This window comes from Chlamydotis macqueenii, chromosome 20 (genome assembly GCF_036417535.1).
Source record: "Chlamydotis macqueenii isolate bChlMac1 chromosome 20, bChlMac1.mat, whole genome shotgun sequence".
Lineage (NCBI taxonomy): Eukaryota > Metazoa > Chordata > Aves > Otidiformes > Otididae > Chlamydotis > Chlamydotis macqueenii.
Genome location: NC_141575.1, coordinates 6,889,310 through 6,914,656, shown reverse-complemented (window position 1 = coordinate 6,914,656; position 25,347 = coordinate 6,889,310). Strand labels below are relative to the sequence as shown.

The window sequence follows — 25,347 nt, the reverse complement described above, 5'->3', positions numbered from 1 at the left end:
CCCATGAGAGTCCCTTCTTACATGGCCACAGTAAATACCCTGCAGAGAAGCACAGCTGCACATTAGCAGAGACACACTTGAATGAATCACAGAATACAGATACTTTATCTGTCCCCCTGCTTTAGACCCTTCCCCAGGGCTTTCCTGGCAAAACGAGATACTCATTAGTGATGTTTCTGCACCAGCTCCAGAGCAGAGAGCTCAAAACCAATTCTCTATTCTCAGCAGCAGCCTTTGTGAACATTTTCTGGTTTCCAAGCACTATGAAGACAGAATCATTTGATTCAAATTTGAAAATAATGACCAGACTGCAGCATGGGTCTGACTGGAGACCAGGGGGGAAAACTTATTGGCAAGGTCTTAGAAGTAGAAATGGGCAGAAGGACATCAAGCTTGATTGAAAAAGGGACAATGGATCTGCAGTCAGCAGAGCGCTTTATCACTTAGAACTGCCCGAAGCAGCCAAATTTAGTCTGTACAGTCACCCTCAATCCTAACAGCTGACATTGAAACATCCATGCTCTCAACATAATTTCGTGTTTAGGACACCGCTCACTTTCACAGTGACTCTGCATTTAGGGGAGAGTAAAGGTAATTCTGTACCTGCCCATTACTGGGTAGTGCTGCCACACAGGCTCCATTAAGAGACCTAGAAAACATTTGAATAATAGATGTGATAGCTGTCTCAGAATTTAGTTTAAGAATTTGTTCCCAGGTTCACACAATGTTCTATAGGCTCTTAAAGCGAATTACTGAGAAATGCGATAGCTGCTTTATTCAGAGTGGACAGTTCAACACAACTTCACATTTTTCCATTTACTACAGAAATGATACAAAACCTCTAGATACCAGAGCAGTTAAGTACAAAAATGCAGAACACCCAGACTTATCCAGATTTTACCGTAAAACAAAACAAAACAAAACCAAACCCCAAAACCACCACAACTTCAGCCTTCTTCCCACTCTACTTGTGAGGGGTTTTTCTTTCCTTTCAAAGCAGCTATTACTTTGCACATTTGCAGGCCCTCACTTCCTCTATCCGTTCAGTATCCAAATAGCCCCTGGATGTTGTAGAGAAGCAAAGGCTCAGGGAAGAGTCTTAACATCAACCTGAATTCCAGCCTTTCCAATAAAAAAAAAAAATTAAAATACTGTTGATCAGGTAGTAGAGGAAATTATCGAAAGACCTACATCCCCTTCCCGTAAGCAGAAAACAGCTTATAGATTCAACAACTTTAATGTTCCCAAGCTTCTTAGAAATGAGACTGTTAACCCATCCTCTGTTGCAATTCTATATACCTACTTCCGAGGCCACCTTACGTCAGTTCTAAACCGATAAGACACCAAAACATAATGGCCCAGTAACAGTCATTTTTGCAGGACGTGGCAGTCTTCAGGTTCAATACTAGTCGCTAAGCTCCAGATCATATTCAGGGTAGAGCTGCTTTGTAGTAACCCCACGGATAACAGCTAGAAAAGAAAGAAATAACATTGCTTTCATTAAACAGAGGTCAGATCAGTCAGAAAAGTTTTCCTCCCAGTAGCCCCTCACTATCCCATTAGAACCTCCCATAGCCAAGAAACCAATCTCAGGTTTTGCAGCTATGCTCCCCGCTTGTCTCAACACTTTTCTTTTTTAAGCATATGAAGAACAAAACTGACAAAAATTAATAAAACTCATCAAATTCTGGCAATCCATAACACAGACTAAAATACTGGTAAATCACAACTATTTCACATGTTTAATTCTAAAAACATCCCAAGAAAATAAAGACAGAAGGATTTGTGCTTGCACGAGCGACTGGGTAACATAATTAAAACAAGCTCTGCCGTCATGGTGTAGTAGCTTCTCTCTGTCTACATGAAGACATTGACTAAGAAGTTTTTCAACAGCTTTCCCCTTCCTTACCCAGCTTGCCCAGCAGCATCTGTCCAGCATCTTTAATATCGTTATACTCGTGGAGCAGAGAGATGTGTTTCTCCAGTTCTTCCAGGCTGTAGCCTCTGTAACAAGACAACCAGGAAGGTCAAAAATTACACAAGGGAATTGCGGCTGCATAGCAAGTGTTGCTACTACTGAACAAGCAGAGCAAAGGGTATTTGAGGTATGCAAGCCTGGCACATCTAAAACAGAATCTGAAGGCACCAAGTCCTAAAGGAAGGCTGCTGCAAGTCCTAAACACAAAAAAACCTTTTGGAACAGCCTTTGTTCTACCATTTCTGTTCTAGGAGCTATGCATTATCATAGAAAATATCACTCCTTCACAACAAATAACCCACAGAGATCCCCTCTCTTTAAAAATCAAGCAGCAATTTTATCTCAAAACAGTTGCTAACAAGCAGCTGCCACAGTACGTCATAAGAAACCACAACAAAACAGTTGCACTACCCTGTACGTGGCACTCATGGTGTCAGAGTGCTCTTGCCTGGAAAATGCCTCTGCTTCTTGAACACAAAGGTTTACCCACTCACCTCAGACATAAAACAAGTGAACGCTTGATCAAGATGGAAAAAAAAAGTGAAACAGTTTTATCTGGGACTAAATTTGGCAGGCCATACAAGTAATTTTCTCAATTTTAATTCTCACACGAACAAGCTCTTGTAGTAGCATGATACGTTGCAGTATCATTACGGCTAAAGTTATTAGCTCCCAGTTTACACATAATTACCTCAGCAACGTCTGGCATAAAGTTAAAATCTTCTTATCGAAGCTCCTAGTAAAACCTGGTTTGCTTTACCAAATAAACTGGAAATAATTCCCTCTTGTCTTTAACAGGTGCCATAACTTAAACCAACACTGTAATCAACACTGCATAGCACCACAATAAAAATGGCATCATAAGAGGTCAGCTTTTAGCTTGAACTCCTGGGCCATATTTTGTTTTGAAAATAAAAATAACTGAGGCATCACAGTGAACACTGAGCTTGCCAAGGACATACTCAGACAGCAATTGTGCAATTTCCTGGTCTAGAGCGAGGTCTTTCCGTTTGAGCTCTTCGATTTCATGCTGCAGGGCTTCTTCGCTGGCTCCATTAGGTTGGCAGGACCTTGGAGATGGGATCTGTAGAGCAGAGAAGACATTTAACACTAACTCAGCCCTGGATAAGATGCACCGATCAGAAAATACTCTATGTGTCACTGGATAAAAAAGGAGAAAAAAAAGGAGAAAAGTATCTCCTGGACAAGAAGAGGGGGAAGTGCAGGTAAAATAGGTATCAGTTTATGTGACGGCTGCCTGCTCTGTATTGTACTCTACAGCATTTTGTACGTTTACAGCATAAAGTGAAAATAAGAATAAAAATAACATTTTGGCTTTTGAGAGAAGCTCAGAACGACCCAGTGCTAGACCCCGGGGCCGGCTGTCACCCAAGAAATGCGCAATTTCAGCAACTTCATCCTCCCGGGCCGGGCCGGGTCCCCCAAACGTGCGAGGGGCTGCTGAGAGGCACCGCCCGACCCCGGCCCCGACCCCGGCCCCTCCACCTCCCGCCCAGCGCCGGGAGAGGGCAGAGGCCGCCCCCGAGCCGGGCCCACCTCCCCCCCCAGCCCGGGCGGGGACTCACCGGTGACCTGAAGCCGGCAGTCCCGCTCCGCCGGCCGCCACCGGGGGTCCTGGCAAAGCAGAGGGGCCGCGTCAGGGGCCGCACACCGCCGCGGCGGAGCCGGGCCGGGCCGGCTCAGCGGGGGCACGGCCCGCGGCGCAGCCAGGGAGGGGAAGGGGCAGCGGGGGACCGGTTCCTACCTCCTCGGCGGGGCGGGCGGGCGGCGGGGCGGGCTGCGGCCCGCGCTCGGCGGAATCCCCTCGGCCAGAGCTGCCGGCTGCCGCCCGACCGGCGCGGACTGCGGCGGGGGGCGCGCCGGAAGGTGCCGTCGCGCCGCCGCGGGGCACGCCGGGGCCGGTAGTTTCCCCCTCCCGACACGGCCCGGCCTGGGTGAGGCGGGGGAGAATAAACTTCTCTGTGTGAAACTGCAGGTGACATTTAGGCGGAGCAGGGCATAATTATCCCAATTACAGCAGCCGAGGCGATAACGCCTAGTGCCTTCCAAAAAATACCTCAGGGCCACCTCGACCCTGGGCCTGTGGTCGGGATGGGGTCTCAGGGGGCAGCTCCGGGGCCCCGCGGGGTCTCTCACGCAATTATGATTTTCGTAGGGGAAAAGCTGCCACCCCCGAGCCGCCGGCTGCCCCACACATCCCGCCTGGCCGGAGGCAGCGCCCGCCATCGCGCCTGCACAGCTCCTGGGTATGCGGCCATACCTTCCGAAGGGCCGCCGAAACCTCGCCACCCAAACCCGGTGCAGCTCCCGGGACCGGCGAGGAAGGAACCTCCTTCCCACAGCTCTCCTGGCCTGGCTGGTGAAGGTAAACGTGTCCCCGTGCGGGGCTGGGCGCTGGCAGCAGCCGTATCCGATTGCCTGGGCTGCCCACACGAGCCAAGCTCCGCTGCGGCCAGGCTCGTAAGGTCAAAGGGCTTGGGAACGGGATCACAGACCGGCAACACCCGACCGCCTGCACGGCCCGTGCCTTCAAAGGCCGAGCTCAGACATCAAAGCGACGCACATAAAATAGAAAGCTGCGCGGGTTTGTAGGCCGTGCCCTGCAGAGGACGAGGGAAGCCTGCCCAGCTCCCCAGGCTGGTTTCTAGCCTGCGTTTAACTCTGGACAATTGAGTCAATACAGGAGCGCGGAGCAGCGCAGGGTGTCACGAAGGAGGCGGGGGCCAGCGCTGGGTGTCCCACGCGAGGGACAGCGCAGGGTGTTAGGAAGGAGGCACGGGCCGGGGCCAGCCGCAGGGACGCAAACGAAGCGGGGCCGGGCCGGGCCGGGGCGGAGCCTGGTCGCCGCCGCCTCCCCCGCTCCCCGCCGCGGCTGACGTGGCCCGGGCGCGGGGCGGACATGGCGGACGGCAGCAGGCAGAGCAGGCTGGCGGCGGCCAGGAAGAAGGTGAAGGACCGGCGGGGGACGGGACGGACCGGGCTGGGCAGGGCTGGGCTGGGCCGGGCCGGGCCGGGCGGGCGGCGGCCGGGTTCCACGGGCCCCGCGCGGATCGGAGCCGCGGGGCCGAGCTGGGCCCAGCCGGGCCGCTCCCGGGGGGCGCGGGCCAGGCCGCCGCGCCGCCGCCTCCCTGGCTCCGGGCCGGGCTGCGCTGGGGGCCGCCGAGAGCCCCCCGGTGTCCGGCGCTGCGGCCGGGCCTTCCCGGCTGGCGGCCGCCCTCGGCCCGGGGGAGCGGCCAGCCCTGGGCTGCCGCGGTGCTGTGCGGGCTGCCTGGTTTGGGTGCGTTGTTTTCCCTCCTCCCCCGCTTTTTCTTTGTCCTTTTTTTTTTTTTTTTTTCCCCGGGGGCGGCTCGGCCCCGTCCGTCCCGGCGGGATGCACCTCTGTGTCAAAGTCATTCGAATGGGAAAGTGTCCTGGAGCAGTTCAGGCTTCCATTTTGAAATCCTCCCCATAATGGGATCCTTCTTCTTCTTCAATTTTTTTTTTTTTCCCCACCTTGACTCCGAAGCAGCCTTGCCCTGCCCGCCTGGTGCCTGGGGCGGCGGGGGGACGGGGGTGTCGTCTCTGAGATGGCGAGGGGGGGCTGGTGGGAGCGGGTATTTACATAACTGCCTGGGTTTGGAGCTTGGGTGTTCGATAACAGACACAAAAATGCTGGAGGACCTGGCAGGATTCAAGTTAGAGCTTATCCGATTACCTTTTCCTGGGCAAAATGGATATGATTTAAAAAGAAGTTTCAGATTGCTTCTCCCCTTAGGTCATTACAGTATCTGTATTAATGTGTTATTGGTGAGGATTGTCATTTTCCTTCTTAAAATCTTTCAGAGTGGAAAATCTTATTATCAGGCACTGCTTTTTCACTTTGCATTCACGATTAATTGCCCTTTATTAATTTTTCCTTATTACTCTTAGTTATAACCCTAAAAACACATCAAAATATTTATTTTAGTATGGAGAATCAGATTGTTTCCCAAGAACATCATTAGCTGTATACAGAAGTTGAAAATTTATAACTCTGAGCCTCTTGTCGTGAACCCATCACGCTAGTTCTCACTTCTGGCTTCTCTGGCCTTGTTTTGATTTTTTTTTTTCCCCCCAGAAGGACAAACTCTTTGAAGGGCGTTTCTCTTGTCCTTACACTCGATCTGTCTTTTTACCCAGTTGAGTTTGTTGGGGAGTTTTTTGACATTATACTCATAGAAGGCGTATTCTCTTTGGACTTCAGATTATTTTTCTTTTTTTCACAGCTGAAGGAATATCAGCAGAAGAATAGCCCTGGAGCAACTCCAGGAACCAAGAAAAAACGAAAAACTAAAGAAGATGGTAGATCTGAGACTTCCATTGATGATGACCAGCAGCCTCCAGAGAACGTGAGTGTCTCATTCTTTCTCCCACATCATTTGCCACCTCCTTGCTCTTTGATTTCCCGAACAAAATGAGTAGAACCGGGAAAGGGTTATGCTGGTGTGCTACGTGCATGCCGTAGGTGCCTGTATTGCCAGAGTATGAAGTGCGCTGCAATAGTTAGCAACTGCCTCTACTGGAAGGTGCATGCCAGAGTCAGGGGATGTGCCGAAGCGGTGTCTGATCGCACAACGCTGTCCTGCAACCCTGGGTGTGTCCAGAGCTGCTCTTTTGAGGTGCATGCTCCTAATGAGCTGGAGGATGCCAGTTTCCTTGGCTGCCTTTGATCGACGTTTTCTCTCTGTCCTTTTCTGAGCCATTTCTCTTTCCCCTTTTCTTTCGCCTCCTTTAGATTCAGAACATTCTGAAGGTGCTGGTGTCAGACCTTAACCGCTCCAATGGGGTAGCCATACCCTCATTGGACAAGAGGAAGGTGAGGCAGTGCTCGCGTCCCTCGCAGTGACTCGCTCTCCCCGCTGCATGCTTCGGGTTCTGTTTACACTGACCTCGATTTTTTGGGTGGAGCCTTGCCTGACATATCCACTGTCAGTTGCTTGAGTTTTGTCGCTGTTTTTATTAACATGGAGCTGTTTGTTACCGTGTATTCCCAGTGCTTGTAAGTGCTTGTTTCCTTCTGGTTTGTGTCAAATGTTCCATGTGAAAAAGTGAACCTTGTCAAAAACTCTTACTTGAGATAGCTGAGCTTTGAGGAAAACCAGGAATTTGGGGGAAGGCAGTAAACTAGCCAGCCTGCTGAGGAAACTGCACTCGGAAGAGGTGGTGTTTTCTTAGGCTGTATTTCTCCTGTTCCGCGTGTCATCACTTTGTTTCCTAGAGCCTCCTTTCTGAAGGGCATGTTTCTGCTCATCTCCAGGCAAGCAGCTGCCCAGAGTATACTGTTTAGTTATTCCAGCCCACCCACTTCATGACAGGCAATGAAACTTGCGCAGGTGATGTACAGTCTGGCAAGCACCATGGGCTTAAATATGTTGAGGCAGGAAGTCAGATACCTCAAGCATTCACAGGCTTTAGCGTCTCCACGTTCCCAAGCTTCTGAAGAGGGAAGGGCAGGAAGTACACCAATAAGGAATAGAAATGTGTTCAGGAGCAAATATAAACAGTCTTTTTTAAAAAAAATATTTTCAGACAGTCAGTTTATTTAAATAAGGCTCAAATTGTGATAGAAACTCAGGGAGGTCAAATTTTGTAGCCCAGAATTTTGTTTAAATTTTGTTGTACCAAAGCTCTGCTTTTCGTTTTCACTTGCATCATTTTGGTAGCATATTTCCTACCATTGTTTCAGTTTAGTTGTCGTAAAGTAACTCATTTTTATATTTACTGCATATCCACGTGTCTCCAGCAATAAATGTAACTATAGTATTCACCAGGGGTACCAGAGATATGCAGTGAAACCTGCAGGATGGAATGGCGTTCACTCTGAATTGCCTTTGTATCCCTTTTCTCCTTCTTTTTTTTTATGTGATAATACGGCAGCTGTTTTGTCCAACATGCAGAGTGAGCAGCAGAAGGTTCCTCCAACTGGACCTTGTATGTGTAGGTTGCGTATCGGTAGAACTTGAGTGATGCGAGGACATACTGCCAGCCTTGAGGGTGCTGGGTGGGCCTGTCTAGCGTCAGAAAGCACGTATTTTGATTGAAGGTTCACTCTTGCCATGGGGATTATTTTCAGTCAATACTCGTAAGCTCAGTGTAAGTTAGATCTCAGAGAAAGAGACTTGTTTCACATTGGAGGGTAAGATGAAGATGGTTGCTGAGATGGCATTTGGTCTTGCAGTGAAGGCCTGCCTGTGTCTACAGTGTTAGTCCTGGCCTGAAAATGGAGAATTTATTACTTCTGTTCATTCTTGTTTTCCCTTTTTTTCTGCTTCTGTTTCCTTAGCACGGAGAGATGCATTTTGATCTGATTGGCTGTTAGGGAATTTATGGATTATTGTGTCTGGGGTTTTAGGAACAATTTTAAAACTAATCTTTAATTGCAACGTATAATGAAAGAAAGATTTCTCTTTCCAGTTGCCATCCTGTAAAAATCCTGAGTCAGGAAAACGCTGTTCAGAAACTCACTTGACGCTAATAGGGCAGAAAAGCTGATTGTTAGCGTCTGAGCTGCTGCTGCCATTGGTGTCTTAATGTGAGGCAGAGCCCTCCCACCTCACCCTGTTCAGCTTTCTTGGCTCTGAAACACAGAAAATCCAACAAAACAGGAGCCTTTGTGTGAAAGCAAATGGATCCTACTATATGCTAAGCTGAGCAGAATTACTAACTTTTTATTCTGCATTATTGGAACCTCACAATGCATAATTTCTATATAAGTGCTCTCCTCCTAACTCTTTATATTTCCAACAAATTCTGCCGTTCAAATAGTTTGGGTTGTTTTTTTTTTTTTTAATTTCTTCAAAACTGCTCATAGTGAGGAAGAAGGACGGAGTTCATCTGGCTAAGGCACGTTACTGGTTTTTGCACTTTGAAGCATTATGCAAAAGAATGTCCTGATCAGAAAAAAAAAAAGGAAGCATTTTTGAGAGGTACTGGAGAGATATTCCTCCTGCCCATCCGATGCTCTATATTGATGAGTGTCTGAACCAGTAAAGGTGAAGTAACATGTAGCTGGAGTAAGGGAATTCCTGGCCGTCCTATTATATACGCTTCCTGTAAAGCACGTAACATATATTGCTCCTTGAGAGCACAAGTACCTGTCCTGCTCAAAAGAAATTGAGAAAATTCTCTTTGTTTCCCTCTGCAGTCTTCCAGCTTATTGCTTTCATTAAATCTGTTTTCACTGTTACTGTATTCCTGCTGCTGGGTTCATGGCTGAATTGCTGAGCAGGTGGACAGGGAATGCCAAGAGAGAGATTTCTTGTTTCTTGTGAAGTGCCAAGAAAGAAGTGACCGAAGTAAGAGGGAGCTCTTTCAGATGGAACAGCAGAGAGGTGCAGTTATTGGTGGGGTGGAATGTTGACAGATGATCTCATTTGCTTTGTAGTGTTGTTAAACGATGACTTACCAGAGCTGGATGATGAAATAAATTGCCATAAAACACCAGAATGCTGCTCTGGGGCTTTATGGCTCTCTGATTCTATACAAGATAGATGAAATTGTCTAGTTCACTGTGGCGTGGTAGAGGTGTCATCAGATGCTATTCGTCCTCCCACAAAGGCTGGATGAGAACTTGCATTGCTATCCAGAAATAGTTTTTTGGCCCTTCTCTTTTCTATTTAGATTCTTCTAGTCATGGGATTCATAGCTCCAGCAGGGCCACAGGCACCTGCTCCCAGCCACGCTGAGTTTGGCCTGTTCATAAATGTCCTGTTTCTAAACTTGTGGTTCAAGGCGTGCCACAAATTTCACCAAGTTGTAGATGGAGCATTTGAGTTTGACTAACCCAGCTCTCAAGCAGTCACTAACCTCTTCTTTTCCATCTTAATTTGCATACAGTGATCCGTGTTTTCCCCAGACCGATCCTGATGATAGTGCTTTTCAAAGCAGAGTGACTACCATGGGGCTTTGCCCTCGCTTGCATTTTGGTGACTCCTTTGCAGTAAATCTAGTGAGTGAACGTTGAGCTGGGTGACATTATTGCCCCACGTTAGAGGAGCAAGTTTGATTATGGGGTACCAGTTCTTAGGCCGGCTATGAGAGGGCACAGGTCTGGGACAGTGTTTGCGGGTTGATGCAGTCACCTGTCGGCTCTGGGGAGAACACAGATTCCCTTCCACGTGTTTCTAAATGATTGATTGTTCACATCTGTCTGGTTTTCACAGGCAGATCACAAGGTGATGTGTTCACGTGTGTTTGCATTCATTTTTGCATGAAGGCTGTAATTCCTGTGATGTGTTTTGTGACAGGCATACTTTGACAGTGATGTTGCCACTCGTAATGCTGAACAGGTTGCTACCGATGTCCCTGTGCTATCTAACAGCAACAGCCTGCCTAGTTGTGGTTCTGTTCTGCCTGCTTCTGGGGGCATGCAGCTGACACAGGTTTGTGAATCATCCTGAATATTGCCATTGAACCATTGAGCATTCGTTAGGGATACCACATTTTTCTGAGAAAGATGATCTTCATAAATACAGCATGACTAGTTCAGATTTTCTCCTGTTAAAAATACCACATGCTCCGCTCTCCATCTTGTCATCATTTGTCTGTGAGAGCAGAGAGTACTAGTGTGCACATGCCCCTGCATTTCCCAGACCTGCTGTTTTCCTTCCCCTTCTCTCCTATTTCATTAGCAGAAAGTGTCCTTAATAAGACAGGAGATCTCCAGTCAGATCAGTCAGCATTTCCTTTCACTACTTAAAGATTCAGTTGAAGGTTTTCCCAGCAAAGCAATGCAAAGTGTTAATTATGCTGATAAATAGTAATAGCAAACGTAAAGCTTGTAACACTTAACTTTCTCCATGCCAGGAAATCCAGGCTCACACCACTCAGAAATAATGTGTAAGCCAGGACTGAGTTGGTGGTTTTAAGTTCATCTTTCTTTGGGAAGCAGTAATTATAGGTACTGTGGAACCTGAGCCCAGGTGTAATCAAGTCTTAGTGACATGGTCACAAATGTGACTCCCATCTTCTTTTACAGGCTTATAAATTTTTGTGTTTCAATCCACAGGTTCATGAAGCTGAGGATCATAAAGATGCTTTGAATGAGAATAGGTGAGTGTCTGTTTTTTTTTTTATCAAACAGCTTTGCAACATGATCCCAAAATGTTCAACAAACTAAGGTTTTATCCTGCCCAGTGCTGTTCAGTTTGGGCAGTTCTCTGGGAGAAATTTTCATCGCAAGGTTTATCTTTGTTCTCAGGTCTTTCTCGTCAACAGAAGGTCTCCGCCAGTTGTCCGAACAACTTAACGGCCTGGTTTCTCAGGTACAGCTCATTTTGATCCATTTGTCCTATTAATTTTCTTGATGTTTGATGTCGAGATTTGAGCAGTCAGCTCAGGAAAACACTCTTCAATCTCAGAGGTGCCTGCAGACATCCTACTAAACAATAAGATATTTAAGCATTGAGAAGCAAAAACTCCTGGTTTAGGAATGTAAAACATCAGCAGTATGAAGAAAAGGCAGAGTGGGATGAATGAACAGCATGTATTCATGGAAAGATGTATTCTTGAATTAATGGAAAAGAATCTGAAGTCAGTCTGCATAATTCACATCAGCTTGTCACAGGGAGAGTCTGCAGCTATCCTTAGCCAGAAAAGGATGTTTTCAGTGCCTGCCTGCGGTACTTTGAAGTGAAAGGTGCTAAAATAAGTTATTATTATGCTATTCGGTTCTTTCTTAATAGTGATTTGTTGCCTTAAAATCTGGAATAAAACTGACTTACTTGACTGGCTTACTTCTAGTCTACGTCGTATGTGAATGGGGAAAGTGCTGTTTCTTCTGCAAATATTAAGGAAATGGAAGTAAGTTTTTCTCGATCTCTCTTTTTTTTTTTTCCTTCTTCCTTATTTGCTACTGTTGATCACTTATTGGGACTCTGTGCGTACAGCAGTGTTCATGAGACCTACCTGAATGCACAGTTCACATACATCGCTGTTCAGTGTCGCCTTGTGCTGTAAGTGGGTAGTTGTGGTCAACAGCAGGAGGCAGGTATCAGAGGTATTTCCAGTTTGGGGACTGGGGATAATTTGGCTTCCATGGAACTCCAGTTCTTATTTCTGATTCATTTTAATGCCAAAATGAAGCCTCAGCAGAAATGGATAAAATATGTTGATGTCCCAGCTGTTTTTGTTGAAACAGTAGATTTTGTTGATTTATTTTTCTGTCCTTTTTAATTATTGCTTTTTTCCTCCCCTCCTCCTCTTTTGCTCCTTCCTTTTTCTCCTGTCTGCATGTGCCCATCAGACACGTTACCAGGAGCTGGCAGTAGCCCTGGATTCCAGCAATCTAACTAACAAACAGCTCGTTACAAAGATAGAGGAATTGGTAAGAAACAATCTGACCAACCAGTTTGACGTTGTCTTTGCTGCTCCTCCATGCTCTCTGGGTGTCTGCAAGGTTATGGGTTCTCTCATAGTGCCACAAGAAAGGCTGCTTACACAGCACTTTGTGAGGAACAAAATGGGTTATATGGAAAACTTGTTAAGAGGATCAAAGTCTAAGGCCACTTGTGAATGTATTGGCTCATCTGAGGAACAAGAAACAGAGTTTTGTGTTTCCATTTAAGTTGGATGAGGCTCTGAGCAACCTGATCTAGTCGAAGATGTCCCTGCTCCTTGCAGGGGGGTTGGACTGGATGGGCTTTGAAGGTCCCTTCCACCCCAAACCATTCTGCGATTCTGTGATTCTACGATAAGCATCCTGGTAAAACAGCTATTTCTGGTCCTGGTCTGAAACCCTGAAATACAGAATAATTCTGGTGCTGGCAGCAGTGTGAAAACCTGTTTCTGCAGGTGGTGATGCTGTTCTAAAGATATCAGCAGAGTGGGAGCAATAGGTCTAAGAGAGAGCGTGGGGCTGGTTTCTGATCGTATCCTCAGCTTCTCTTGGCACAATGAATCAACTGCTTTGTCCTGTGGTCTGCATGGATTCCCGCTGCTGCTTTTCAGCCTTCAGCTTTAACACTGCAAGAAATGCAGCTAAGTGGACTTGTTTCAGTCTGAAAAGAGCCTTTCTTCTGTGAAATACTTTTCCCCATTTTGTTCCTCTCTCAAACTACGCTTTTCCCGAAGTTCACCATTCCGCAGTGCACCCCATGGCCCCTCTTGTTTTACATTTTGTTTTGGGTTATTTTTGTTTCATTGTGTTTCTTTCAGTTTTTTAGCTGACTTGCAGAGGTACCTGGTATAGTGCACTGCCCACACAGGATTCTCCTTGTTTGCCTGCAACCACGTAGGGCCTTTGCTGCATTTGTGGTCTTGCCTTTGCTTTTCCTGGTTATGTTGTGCACTGGCATTGCTAGAATCAAAACCTCTAACTCATCACCTTCCAGCTGTAGTCATGTTCCAAAATGCATTGAAGTAGTAGTAGGAGTAAAGAAACAGCTTGGCCAATGTTCATTCTTTGGGAAGGGGGAAAAGTACAAATTTTGTAGTTACTTGTGAGACATGTGTGAGAAAACTGCTGAGGGACAGCAACAGCAAATGGCAAATGCATGAGCACAGTTTGTGTGGCAGCCTGGGTAGACAGCTGCCACTTTTGTCTCCTTCCCCCCATATCTAAAGATGCTCTAGGTACAGTCAACACATCTCCAAGTACTTCACCTGTAAGATTGAAATTGGCTAGGACACAATTATCCCTTCTCTTCGGTTCAGCGCTCTCATACCACCTTTTGCAGAAGCCTGCTAGCAGAAGCGCAGCCCTGCGTGACCTAAAGGCCACTTGTTAAGTGGGATAAAAGTCTAAGGTCTCAGTTAAAGGAAAAGACTATGGGGTTTGGTTTGGTTTTAGGCATTTTTGGTTATTATCCTAATACACCAGGATGACTGTGATCTCATAGATGTGGGATGCGAGTTTAACTGAGGTTGGTGGATGCTCCGATACAAACATACAGCGGTTTCAGGAGTGGTAGTGGAGAATAACGGTGGTAACTGAGCAATTTAAAACGTATCTGGCATATAAAGTAAATTAGTGAAGGGAGCCCCAAATCTATTATTTTTAATAACGAAGATGAACTTCCTAGTCTGCTACAGAAAGCGTTATGGAAATTCTGTTCTCATTAATTGGGCACGTGTCCTACTTCATTAAAGCGAAAATATCTTTCTGCAGTATGATAATATTTTCTCTTAATACTGGTGCATCAATTTTCTTCCATAGAAACAGCAGAACCAAGAAGCAGTGAATCAGCTGGAGAAGGTAAAGCGTGTCCTGTTTTTGGATAGATACAGAAATAGGTATCTGTTTCTCTGAACACTAGGAAGCATAGTGGACTGTGGCATAGGCATATGTGATCTTGTCTCATGCTAGATTCAGTTTCCTTTGTAGCATAAGGTTGAATATTTTGACTTCATGAGTTAAGCCTGGCAGGTAGCATTCTTATTTTGACAAAAGCTAATATTTAAATGCTCAAGTATTGGAGGAGTGCAGTGGAGATAGGAGATTACAGCTGAAGTCCTTGCCAGTAGCTTGCATTCCAAACGTTGTCACGTTTATGCTAGCAGTGATCGCACTATGCTGTCATTGCCATTCTAGGATGGATAAATAATGAAGTAATTCAAATCATGGAAGACTAAAGTATGTCTTTAAAAATACTGGTATCATTTAGATGCTGGAAGTACTACCAGTGAATCACTGCTTTTTTAGTTTGACATAAAACAACAAGTGTTGACTATTTACAGGTTGGTGCTGACTAGGCATCATTTCTTACACAGGAAAAGAAGGAGTTTGAAATGAAATTTTCTAAAGAGCAAGCAGCACTGAGGGAACAACTACAGGTAAGGCAGAGCCTCCATCACAGTAGTATCACCTGGCTTCTGCTGTTTTCTGGATTGCTGACCACTCGTAATCTTTATCCTGGAAGCCACGATTCCATTCCTTCAGGAAAACTGGGAGTCGGTCAGACAGACTGTACTTAACTGCAGGAGCTCTTTACTGAATTATCTTTTTGTGGCAACAGTGATGTGCAGTTACAAGCAAAGAAGTTTTGCACTGAGCTCATTTTCCTTTCCCAAAGGTTCATATCCAGACTATTGGAATTCTAGTTTCTGAGAAGTCTGAGTTGCAGACAGTCCTTGGACATACTCAGCAAGCTGCACGGCAGAAATCAGGTAATTGACTGTGAGCACTCCAGTTCAACTGGTTAAACTGTGGATTTCAAGTCACAGGCATGATAGCTGCTGGCAGCCAACTCACAACACTCGCTGACTCCCTAATGAGCAGTACTTGGCACCATCACTGCTGCTGTCACAGCTGCCCCCAGACTGGAGCATGTCGATCCCATGGCAGTTCCCAGAGGTTCTTTTGTGCATCACCAAAGCCTTGTCAGCCCTGTTTTGGCCTGGTGACTACCCCAGACTGTTCCTTTCTGACCTTCTGATTCTTTTAAAACTTTGTTCCCTTTTCTCTGCCCTCCCTCCCACACAGCTGTCATATTAATCTTGATTTTACCTGAGCCTTTAATTCTGAACTAAATTTGAGCCAATTTATTCTATTAGGAAAAAAAAAAACAACCCAAACAACGTATTGCCTATTGTTCTGCAAAGGAAGTTTCATCATCTCCCTCTAAAAGTGAGGAAGGTAGTTACAGAGAGCTTTACTGCCCAGAGTTGCTAGTGATTCACCTGTAGAGCCAGGACTGGAACCAGGTCTACTGATTTTACAAAGCTGTGTGCTGTCTTAAGAGCTTGTTGACAAAGTAGAAAGTGCTGTTCAGCCAGTTCCAAAAAGCTCTTTGTGGTCTAGCCTCAACTGACTTTGCTCCGACTTGTTCAGGAGAAGCTGAAAGCCTGGCTGTTCGTTTACACTCATCTCGCCAGAGGGTAGCAGAGCTGGAACGTACTTTGTCCTCCATCTCTACGCAGCAAAAACAGTCAGAGAAGGTAAGAATCACCTCTGTTTATGCTTAACCAGCAGCTCTGCCTTTGGCTATTTGCTTGTTACTACACTACTGCAAAGTATGTAGTCCCTCCTTAGAGAAGAGGCAGAAATTAACCTTGTTAATTGTTAATTCATGTTGTAAAGCCCCGTGTTCTCCATGATCAAAGCAAACTTTATTCAGGTTTCTGTGACCACTAATCATATGGTCCACTTGCTGTCTTCAGATCTGGCACCCTACTTCATTAGTCTTGCCAGCTCTACATGACAGAAGCCTCACTGAGACCATGTTCCAGGAGGATCTCCATCAAACAGACACTTCAGTATTGATAGTAATCCAGACGTTTGCAGAAATCACCTTATGTTCAGTTAGTAGCACCACATTTGAAAAGAATGAGCAGACATATTCCTGGCAAATTCAGGAGGTTCTGAGGAAACCTGTGCTGAGGATTTTGCCTTTTCTACTTTAGCTGATCTGCTAAAGGTGAAGTGAAGTATTTTTTTGAACATCATATTTGTTTGGCTGAAGTCTGTAGATGAACCAATAATTTCCTTTATTTCCAGCATAATAAAGAGTTAGTGAAGGAGCGAGACAACCTGAAACTGGAACTGTACAAACAAAGGTAAGTCCATTCTGCTTGCTACCGCAGAGCAACGCTACTCTTCTTAGCAGAACCACAAAACATAACAAGGGGCACAGACCACAGGTGGTGACTTGGGAGGTTGGATATTTAAATTAAAAAAAAAAAATTAATAGATGTGATGTTTCTGTGATTCTAGCTGCTCTGAAGAACTGGATTGTAAATTTATGACCTGGACATGAGCAAACCCACAGTACATATAGTGATGCTACTTTAATTTTTTGTTCGTTTGTTTCAGCAAAAGTAGTGAGGAAATAAAGCAGCAGAATTCGGAGCTATCAGAGAAAGTCCACTCCCTGGTTTCCAAGAACTCGGCTATGAAGTTGGATATGGAGGATTTGCATAAGAAACTGGAAATGGCTGAACTGATGATTCAACAGGTAACCGTAGTACTTCTGGGATGTGAGGGTGGATCACACTGATCATTGTCAGACTTGGCTTCTGACAGTGGGGAGACTTAATTCTTGTTTTTAAACAAAGGCACAAAATCCCATTGAGAAGTCCTCGGAGTAAAAGGCTTTCGGTGAGGCCTCTGTGGAACAGAAAGTCTATTCTAAGGAGTTGGAGCAGTAGATGAAAGACATTGTGGTCTGCTAAAGGAGTGTTACACAGTATGAGAGGGTAACTAAACATACCAGGTGTGAACATATGGTGGCTTTTTCTGCTTGTGTCTGCGCAGCATTTTGGTTACTCAGTTGCTGTGCAGTCTCAATGAGAAACCGGTCGAGTAGCGGTGGTGTTTGTACCCACCCTAGCAGAAGGTAGGGAATTGGACAATGGCAACTTATGGGTCAGCTGCCGAAAGTTAAGAGAAGCAGCCAGTTAGAAAGAGAATGCACGAAGCCTGCTGTTAGCAGTTCAGAGAGCAAGCTTGGTGTTAAGGTGAGTCTGTGAGAGAAGAAACTGCTCTTTTTTTTAAGCCCCAGACAGTGGCTTGAGTTACCCTTGAAACAAAGCCAAGTGCTACTCTTCTGGGAAAAGTACTGTGTCTCAACTGAACTAGCCCTGCTACTTAGTCCACTGACATGTTCCGGACACTGGCTTTAAATTCCTGACATGTTTGACAACTTTTAAGGTCACAAGCCTTTGTACCATCTGATCTGGCTGTAGAATACAGACTCTGGAAATGCAGTTTCTGAAGCATACGGTTTGATTAAAGCATATTTTTTTAATTAAAAAAAAAAAGCAAATATAAAATTGGTAGGGAGGTGCTGCCCAGTTCAGCCTGTTTTTCAGTCTAAGGTTTTTGATTTTAATCCCTTTTTTTTTAAATTGAACTTCACTGTGAGTTGGAGCACTTTAAAGAAGAGAAGGTTACAACGTGGATCGTGTGGCAGGTTACTATCAAGGGAAAGGCTACGGAGAAATTGAACATTAACATTTTGCTATAACTTTTTGATTTTTGTTGGCAGTTCTCAAATCAGGGAGGGAGTCTGGATGCGAACCAGCAGTTGCAGATGGCACTGGAGGAGAAGGCGAGCCTGGAAACCCAAGTTGCTCAGGTAAGAGGTTGTATGAAATATGATTCAAATCTTGACTTCTGTAAAGAAACTTGTGGGGCAGAAGAAGCTTTATCCCTTAAGCAGTCACTGCCAAATTTATTTAGCCAATATGAATTTCTTTGTGTTTATTTTGAACAGCTCTCAGAGTCACTTCACCAGCTCCAGGCAGAAAGAGATCAGTATGTGGAAAAGCTGAAGGAGGAGCAGAGCATTTGGCAGCAGCACGTACAGCAGCTCTCTGAGCAGGTAACATCGAGGCAGTATCACAGCTGCTTTTGACAAACACAGGCAGCAGTAAATGCACCATGAACATTGTTTTAACTATCACTTGTGTGGCCTTACAGGTCCACACAATGGCAGAGGAGAAGGAGAAGCATATGGCCCGAATTCGGGAGCTGGAAGCCAACATTACAGAGTTGTTGAGCAAATCAGGTAGGGCTTCACCTTGCAGAGTGCCAGCTGGTTAACTCTGTCCCTGCTGTGCATGAGATGCTGTAGGTCTGATGTGCTGAAGCTGTGAAGGCAGCTGGAAGCCTGGTGACCTAGGAAACCTCTCATCCCAGCAAACAGCGAGCAAACTACTTCAACTAATTGACAAGCAGACAGTTTAGGTCTTTAGTATCCTCCTGACTGTACTGTCATCCTCTCTGGCCCAGGAGTCTGGGAAGGCAGGATGCTCTTGCTAGGGCTGTGAGGGAGTTACCAGCACACAGCAGGACGCCGTGCTTAGTTTTGGGGTTGTTTTGCTCTTTTGTTCCTCTCAGTGAGAGACTGGATACTGCTGCTGGTGATACCTTCTGGTTAACAGAGCCCTATAGGTTGGGATATACACATCACTATTGCATACACAAAGCATTACACAGCAATTTAGCCCTTTGACTGAGCTGCTTTTGATTCCATTTCCTCAGCAGTTAAGCCCATGGATATTGAACCTTCCTCACCAGCAGGGCCCACAGCAGCTGAGCTGAGTCTGCAGGAAGAGATCCAGCAGCTGCAGCAAGAGAAGGAAGAACTCCATGGGCAGTACCAGGCCCAGGTCCGAGACAATGAGCAGCTGAGCCACCTCAACCGGGAGCAGGAGGAGCGGCTGCTGGAGCTCGAGAAGGCTGTGCAGCGCTACAACGAGGAGTCTGTGGACAGACAGCAGATCCTGGAGGACATGCAGAGTGACAAGGCCACCATCAGTAGGGCACTGAGACAAAATCGCGAGCTGAAGGAGCAGCTAGCCGAGCTGCAGAATGGGTTTGTCAAACTGGTATGTCTTTTTCGTACGTCTTTTCTCACTGCTTCCCTCACTGGTGCAGTCCTTTTGTAGCACAGATGTAAAAAACTGGCAGAAGCATTACCCGTCTCGTTCTCTGAGGCTATGGATGCTCTGTCTTCTACTGTACATACTGCCATGCCAGGAGGTTCCGTTAATTCCTTACTCTCTCACGTGCTGTGGCAGATTAACCACTGTCTTTGTCCAGAGCAGTTTCCTTTTCCCACTCATCTGGCAGTCAGGCTGTTTCTTTCCCTGAGCATTCCTCCTGCTCTTTTACCCTTGCAGGTACCAGTTTTCTGTTCCCTGTATTTGCCCATGAGGAAGAAGTTCTCAGCAGTCTTCTCTCCTGCTGCTGTCATTCTTACCTGTCATGGAGCTGATTCCTTATTTTTGCTTGCTTCTTTCAATGGAACAGCTTCCCCTTTGAGGCCCTGGCAAAATGACACATGGTCCAGCCACTCTTTTCTTTAGTCCTTTCTGAATTCCTTGGTTTTGAATGTCTGTGGCTCTGTTTGGGATATTCATACCACCCATCTGCTTTGGAGCTGACAGGCTCTGTGATGTGCCAGGCCTCTTCTTGGCACTGTCCCAGCACTGATTCCCCTGGTTCTTTCCTTGCTCTCTCCCATCTTCTGAGCCTTTCTGTAAGTTATTTACTGCCCTGAACAGTCAATTTATGGCCCTTAGTTACACCCCAGAGTAACACAAAGGATGGCACCCTGTTGTACCAGGAATGAACATGGTTTATTGAGGGTTTATGTTTACGTTGGTTGGGGCAAATTCCTTATACAGTGGTATTTGTCTTGCAGACGAACGAAAACATGGAGATTACAAGTGCCCTGCAGTCAGAGCAACATGTAAAGAAGGAGCTGGCCAAGAAGCTTGGGCAGGTGCAGGAGAACCTAGGGGAGCTCAAAGAGGCGGTAAGCAACAGCCAGTGGGATGGCAGGGCAGGTACGCAGCGGTTTATGCAAACTGCTGGCAACTTCCCAAACTTTGATGGAAGGATGGAGATTGGTATTGTAATGATCAAGCTGGGAGCCTTTCCCCATCATCTGCTGCCTGATGTGGGGGACCAGCATGTGGGGGCAGATGGTGGCTGCCTGCCCAGTTGGGGCAATGTTGACAGCTTGAATCGTGTCACAGCGATCAGCTCTTCTGGCAGAAATGCTTTGATGTGACGGTTCCATCTTGTTATGTTAGCTGGAACTGAAAACACAGGAGGCTCGGGGTCTGCAGGAGCAGCGGGACCAGTACTACAGCCACTTACAGCAGTATGCCGTGGCGTACCAGCAGCTGTGTGCGGAGAAGGAGGAACTGCACAAACAGTACTTGCTTCAGACACAGCTCATGGATCGGCTACAGCACGAGGAGGTTCAGGGGAAGGTGACAGTGGAAATGCACCTGAAAGAGCTGCAGCAGACCAAGGTAACAGTACAAAGAGGCAACTAGAAAGATGGGAGGAAAAGTGTTTACCTACATTAAGTATTAATTAAGCAAAAGGTTGGACCAGATGATCTTTCACAGTCCCTTCTGACCTGGGCTGTTCTACGATTACATCCCGTGCAGTACAGGTCAATGATATTTATCAGGAGCAGAAACACCGCTTTCTTTTTTTTTGTCTGTCTGTGTTGCTGCTGCCTGAAGATGTAGTGACTGCAGTCTGGCTTCTACAGGTTTCCGTGATTTTCTGCTTCTCTCTTGCAGGAAAATCTGGAAGCTGTAGCTAAGGAAAACAAAGAGCTGCAGGCCCAGATCAGTCAGTTAGCAGCAGACCTGGATGACCGGATTTTGCACCGACTAGATGGTGAGTAGCTGCAGCTGGTCTCCAGGGTGGAGACAGAGCTGGGCTCTCTGGGGTCCTACCACTTTGTTCACCTTCCTCCTCTTACAGGAGATGGAGTTGAAAGTGAAGCAATGACCGAAGAAATCCAAGCATCTTCATTTGTGATCCCAGAGAAGTTTGAAAGCCATGAAGAAATGGTGAGTCTTAATGAGTAGAAAAGCCTTTGTTTTTAATTCTAAACAAACAGCTAGAAAAGGAGGCAGGTTCAATTGCAGAGAGATTCCACTGGGTGCATGGAATAGGCTGTTTATCAGCTATGATCCCAACCAGCTGACGCACAGCGATGAGGGAAGTGTAACAGCTCCTTGTGCACAGCAGCAAAAAACTCAAGACTTCTGCAGCATCCTTGCAAGATAGGCTGGAAGTCTGGCAGTGGTTTTATGAAGCCACTTTAACTATGAAGACAACTCAGCTGGTAGAGTAGCTCTCTAATGATGATGATGATAATATTCTCTTTAGTTTGGAAGGCAATTTGGAAATGGTGTCGAGTATCTACTAGATTTTTCTTTAAGTAGTCATAACTGGAAATTACTGCGATCAAACAGATAAAATGAGAGCTAGTATTTAACCTGCATATTTATACTACTTGGGAATAAGAAAAGATGCAGTTGTTGCTGCCTGGTTTAGTTCCAGGGCAGTCACTTAGTACTTCGGTTTCATACCTATAAATAAAACGGGGTAAACTGTTATTCGCTTTGTCTTGAGATGCACCATTGATCATGCTTCACACAGGAGAAGCACTAATGTGCATATTCTGGAATTCCTCTTAGGTTGTTTTCTTGACGTCTGCCATGTCCCAGGTGGAGAAGGAGCGAGAAGACATGAGGCAGCAGCTGGCTGCTCAGAAACAGCAGTGCAGAAGCCTCCTGCAGCAAATAGCAGCTCTTAGGCAGGAGCAGCAACATAACATCACGCTGGGTGGAGGTAAAAATGGGGACAGTGTGAATTTGGAAGCATGCCTCAGCCAGCTGCACTGACCCCTGTGAAACAGATCTGCAGGTGTTGTGAGTGCATCACGTCCAAGGGGGAACCGTAAATTACACATGTCCCTTCCAGGTTCTGCTATGGATACTGTTCCAGTGGAGGTTCACGAGGCTTTGAAAACTGCCATGGAGAAACTACAGGTAAGCAAAGGCTCTCATGGTCTTTCAGCCCCGCTGTGCTGCTCAGCTAGACTCCAACCCAGTGTCAGACTCCCTTACAGCACACACAGACAAACTGTAGGCAAATAAGTAGCAGGTGTTCCATAATAAGAAGCTAATTCCTAAAAAGCTTATCACTGCTTGTCTGAGCACAGGAAAGCTTGCAGCAGTAACTCTCCTCCCACTCCCCCAAAAACTGTGAGTATAAGGGCCTAACACTCCTCTCTGGTCTTTTTCTAAAGAAATAGCTGAAAAACAGACTGAGTATCTTCACCTTACTGGGATGAAGCAGATGGTCTGCTGTCTTGGAGCCAAGTACGGACAGAGTTGTGCTGTCCCATCAGTGAGAAGGTTAAAAGGCACTTTGTTTCATCAGCCTTTCTGCTTCCCAAAATGTAGAGATACTTTTTTACACCTTCTCTAGCTTGCTGTCTCCTCACTGTTCTTTTTTAGCATCAAATTGGAGACAAATTGCAATGGCAGCGTGATTTATTCCCTAGGCTCAGACCAATGTGAATGGAATGTCTTTAACACAGAATTCTCTGTACGTGAACAGTTCAGATGATCAATACCAATATCTGTGTTCAGTCCCGTTTCACAGACCTGATGCGCGAGAAAGCTGATCTGAAGGAACGGCTGGAAGAGTTAGAACATCGCTGCATACAGCTGTCTGGGGAAACAGACACCATTGGTATGTTTAGGCAACACCAGCACAAGCTGGTCCATTATTTATTGCAATATTTATTTATTGAGCTGGTTGCTCAATGCATTATTTATTTGAGGAACAGAAGGTCTCTAATAGCTTTTGGAGCTGAAGCCCACCGGCTACCTGAACTACCCTTTCAGATCTCCTACCGCTGCCTAACAAGGCTGGATCTCTAGTCCAGGGCTGGATTTTCTGTGCTCACCGTAAGGCTTGTACCCGGTCTTGCTAATGCTCCTTACCCTTCTCTTGTGTTCCAGGGGAGTATATCGCATTGTACCAGAGTCAAAGGGCTATCCTCAAACAGCGACACCAGGAGAAAGACGAGTACATCAGCAGATTGGCTCAGGATAAGGAAGAGATGAAGGCAAGGCATCTTTTCTGTGTTACTACTCCAGCAGGGCAGGCCTGGGGAGCGCTTGCACAGTCCAAACCTTCACATGTTGTTCTTCAGCTAGCTTTAACCTTGAAGTTGCTAACGTTGTGACAGAGGCAGGACTGCAAACTGTAGTGCAGTGTTTGCGGCCACAGGGATGTGTATGTTTCATAGGCTTTCCTTTACTTTGGTGCAGATGAAACTACTGGAACTGCAGGATTTAGTGATGCGTCTGGTCAGGGAAAGAAATGAATGGTACAGCAAGTATGTAGCAGCTGCTCAAAACCCAGAGCTGTTAGCAAGCCAGAATGAAAGCCTACTTCCAGCAGAGAGGCGCATTGAACTGAACGCTACTGACGGAGAAGGTAAGCTGCAGTCAGGACAAGTTCTGTAAACTGGAATAACCCAATGTCTCGGTGTTGTGCGTGGATGAGGAAGAGTTACCTGCCTGCCTTGTCTGTGTTCCCTACAGGCTTACGAGAAGTGAATTTATCAGATGAAGCAGAACAAGAGGCTGCTGTTCTTCGTCAGTCTGGTTTCTCCCCTATTGACAGTAAAGCTGCTCAGCCAAGCCAAGAGGACCTCACAGCAAAGCAAATAATGCAGCTGCTCAGAGAAATCCAGAACCCTCAGGAGAGGCTGGGCTCCCCGCTGGAAAACCCCTGCATTCCCTTCTTCTATCGTGCTGATGAGAATGATGAGGTCAAAATCATGGTAGTTTAAGTGATGCTAAATCTTACTTACAGCCATTTTTTATGAGCCTGAAAGGACTTAACTGACTTGTACGTGCCCATACCTCTTCTCAGTGCCCTTGGTCAGAACAGTTTTTTAAAGACATCAGGAAAGAAGGCTTACACAGATGGAAATGGAGCATCAGACCTCATCTTCTCTTTCTTCTGTAACTTGGTGTGCTTGGAGTACAGGCAGACTTGAACTAATGGTGGGAGGCAGCTGGTGCTGGCATTCACCTGGGCCAGGTGCAGGGGATTCCATGACTTCTGCCAGAATGACTTCATCCCTTGTCCCAGACTCTGCTGCCAGCAACCAGCTTCATACTCGTGACTGTAATCCACCTCGTTCCTTCCAGGGCTCCCAAAGCAACTAATTTATTCTGGTAACAAACTCTTTGGACTCTGAGCGGGTTGTTTCTGTTTCATATAATGTATCTTAAACTTCCCACTTTCTTCTGTACCCTGCCTCTTGCAACTCTATCTGAAACCAGCCTTTTCAGCCTTGAACAGCCAAAAGATGCAGGCTCGTCGTCAGCTGGACAGCACTACGGACCCATTTATTCTCATTGCTAGGGGAAGGGACTGAGGGGTGCCTTGGGAGTCTTTTTGGTTACTTGATAAAGCTTTATGTGATTCTTGGGAGTGGGGTGGAAATGTAACTGCACTTTGAAGGATGTGTTTCACTTGTATGTGTCTGAAGGTTTTATTTATTTAAAAAAATGGGAGAAATAAGTAAAAGGAAACCACTTAATAAACATGCTTTGTTTTGAGTTTCTGAAGTTCCTGGGACACACATCAGCAATAGAGGCAGCACCTGGCACTGCCACGGAGCTGTAGACTTAATTCTAAGGAGAAAACAAAACACGATGGGAAGAGAGCATCCCCTGAAGCGGCAGCAAAGCAAGTGGTGAAGTGAACTGCATGTGGATATCCTGCAACTAAGTTTGCCTTTCAGGCAAGGACTGCCTGTTCTTGGGATTGTTAGTTTCAGCAATGGAGTTTAAGGAAAACTGCAGGGGAGGTTTAAGGGACCTGGTCACCACAGTTGTGTGATCTAAGCACAGGAGCCTGGACCAGTGCCTCAAGAAGCAGACACCACCTCCCTGTCAACTTGTCAAGATAAGAGGAGCAATGCAAGCATGGGAATATAATATCCCTTTTTCTTCTAATGCCAGAAGGAAAATTAAGTGTTTGTGTTTTTTTTTTTTAATGGGTCATTTTGATTTTTCCATATACAATGGAAAAAAAGCATACA

The 25,347-nt window shown here is 46.1% G+C and overlaps 2 protein-coding genes across 16 annotated transcripts; one reads left to right on the top strand and one right to left on the bottom strand.

The window, feature by feature from the left end:
* Positions 1 to 749: 749 nt before the first annotated feature.
* SWI5 (SWI5 homologous recombination repair protein) lies at positions 750 to 4,225 on the bottom strand. The gene is made up of 5 exons (XM_086764114.1): positions 3,744 to 4,225; positions 3,565 to 3,613; positions 2,941 to 3,062; positions 1,910 to 2,004; positions 750 to 1,470 (listed from the first exon to the last, which is right to left on the bottom strand). Exons 1-5 carry the CDS (start codon positions 4,223 to 4,225, stop codon positions 1,406 to 1,408), a joined length of 813 nt encoding a protein of 270 aa, XP_086620240.1. The 3' UTR covers positions 750 to 1,405.
* A 22-nt stretch (positions 4,226 to 4,247) lies between these two features.
* Positions 4,248 to 24,862, top strand: GOLGA2 (golgin A2). 15 transcript variants are annotated; one of them, XM_086764100.1, is made up of 28 exons: positions 4,248 to 4,364; positions 6,244 to 6,366; positions 6,753 to 6,833; positions 10,264 to 10,398; positions 11,025 to 11,068; positions 11,217 to 11,280; positions 11,759 to 11,818; positions 12,261 to 12,341; positions 14,172 to 14,210; positions 14,726 to 14,788; positions 15,028 to 15,121; positions 15,786 to 15,892; positions 16,452 to 16,510; positions 16,767 to 16,908; positions 17,941 to 18,030; positions 18,169 to 18,276; positions 18,375 to 18,462; positions 18,942 to 19,285; positions 20,104 to 20,217; positions 20,498 to 20,722; positions 21,002 to 21,101; positions 21,189 to 21,277; positions 21,911 to 22,064; positions 22,197 to 22,264; positions 22,871 to 22,973; positions 23,246 to 23,352; positions 23,558 to 23,726; positions 23,834 to 24,862. In XM_086764100.1, exons 1-28 carry the CDS (start codon positions 4,248 to 4,250, stop codon positions 24,082 to 24,084), a joined length of 3,219 nt encoding a protein of 1,072 aa, XP_086620226.1. In that variant the 3' UTR covers positions 24,085 to 24,862. The 15 variants fall into 15 exon arrangements, with proteins under 15 accessions (XP_086620226.1, XP_086620225.1, XP_086620228.1 ...); XM_086764099.1 differs by having other exon boundaries at positions 18,939 to 19,285; XM_086764102.1 differs by having other exon boundaries at positions 15,756 to 15,892; positions 18,978 to 19,285.
* The last annotated feature ends 485 nt before the right edge of the window (positions 24,863 to 25,347 follow it).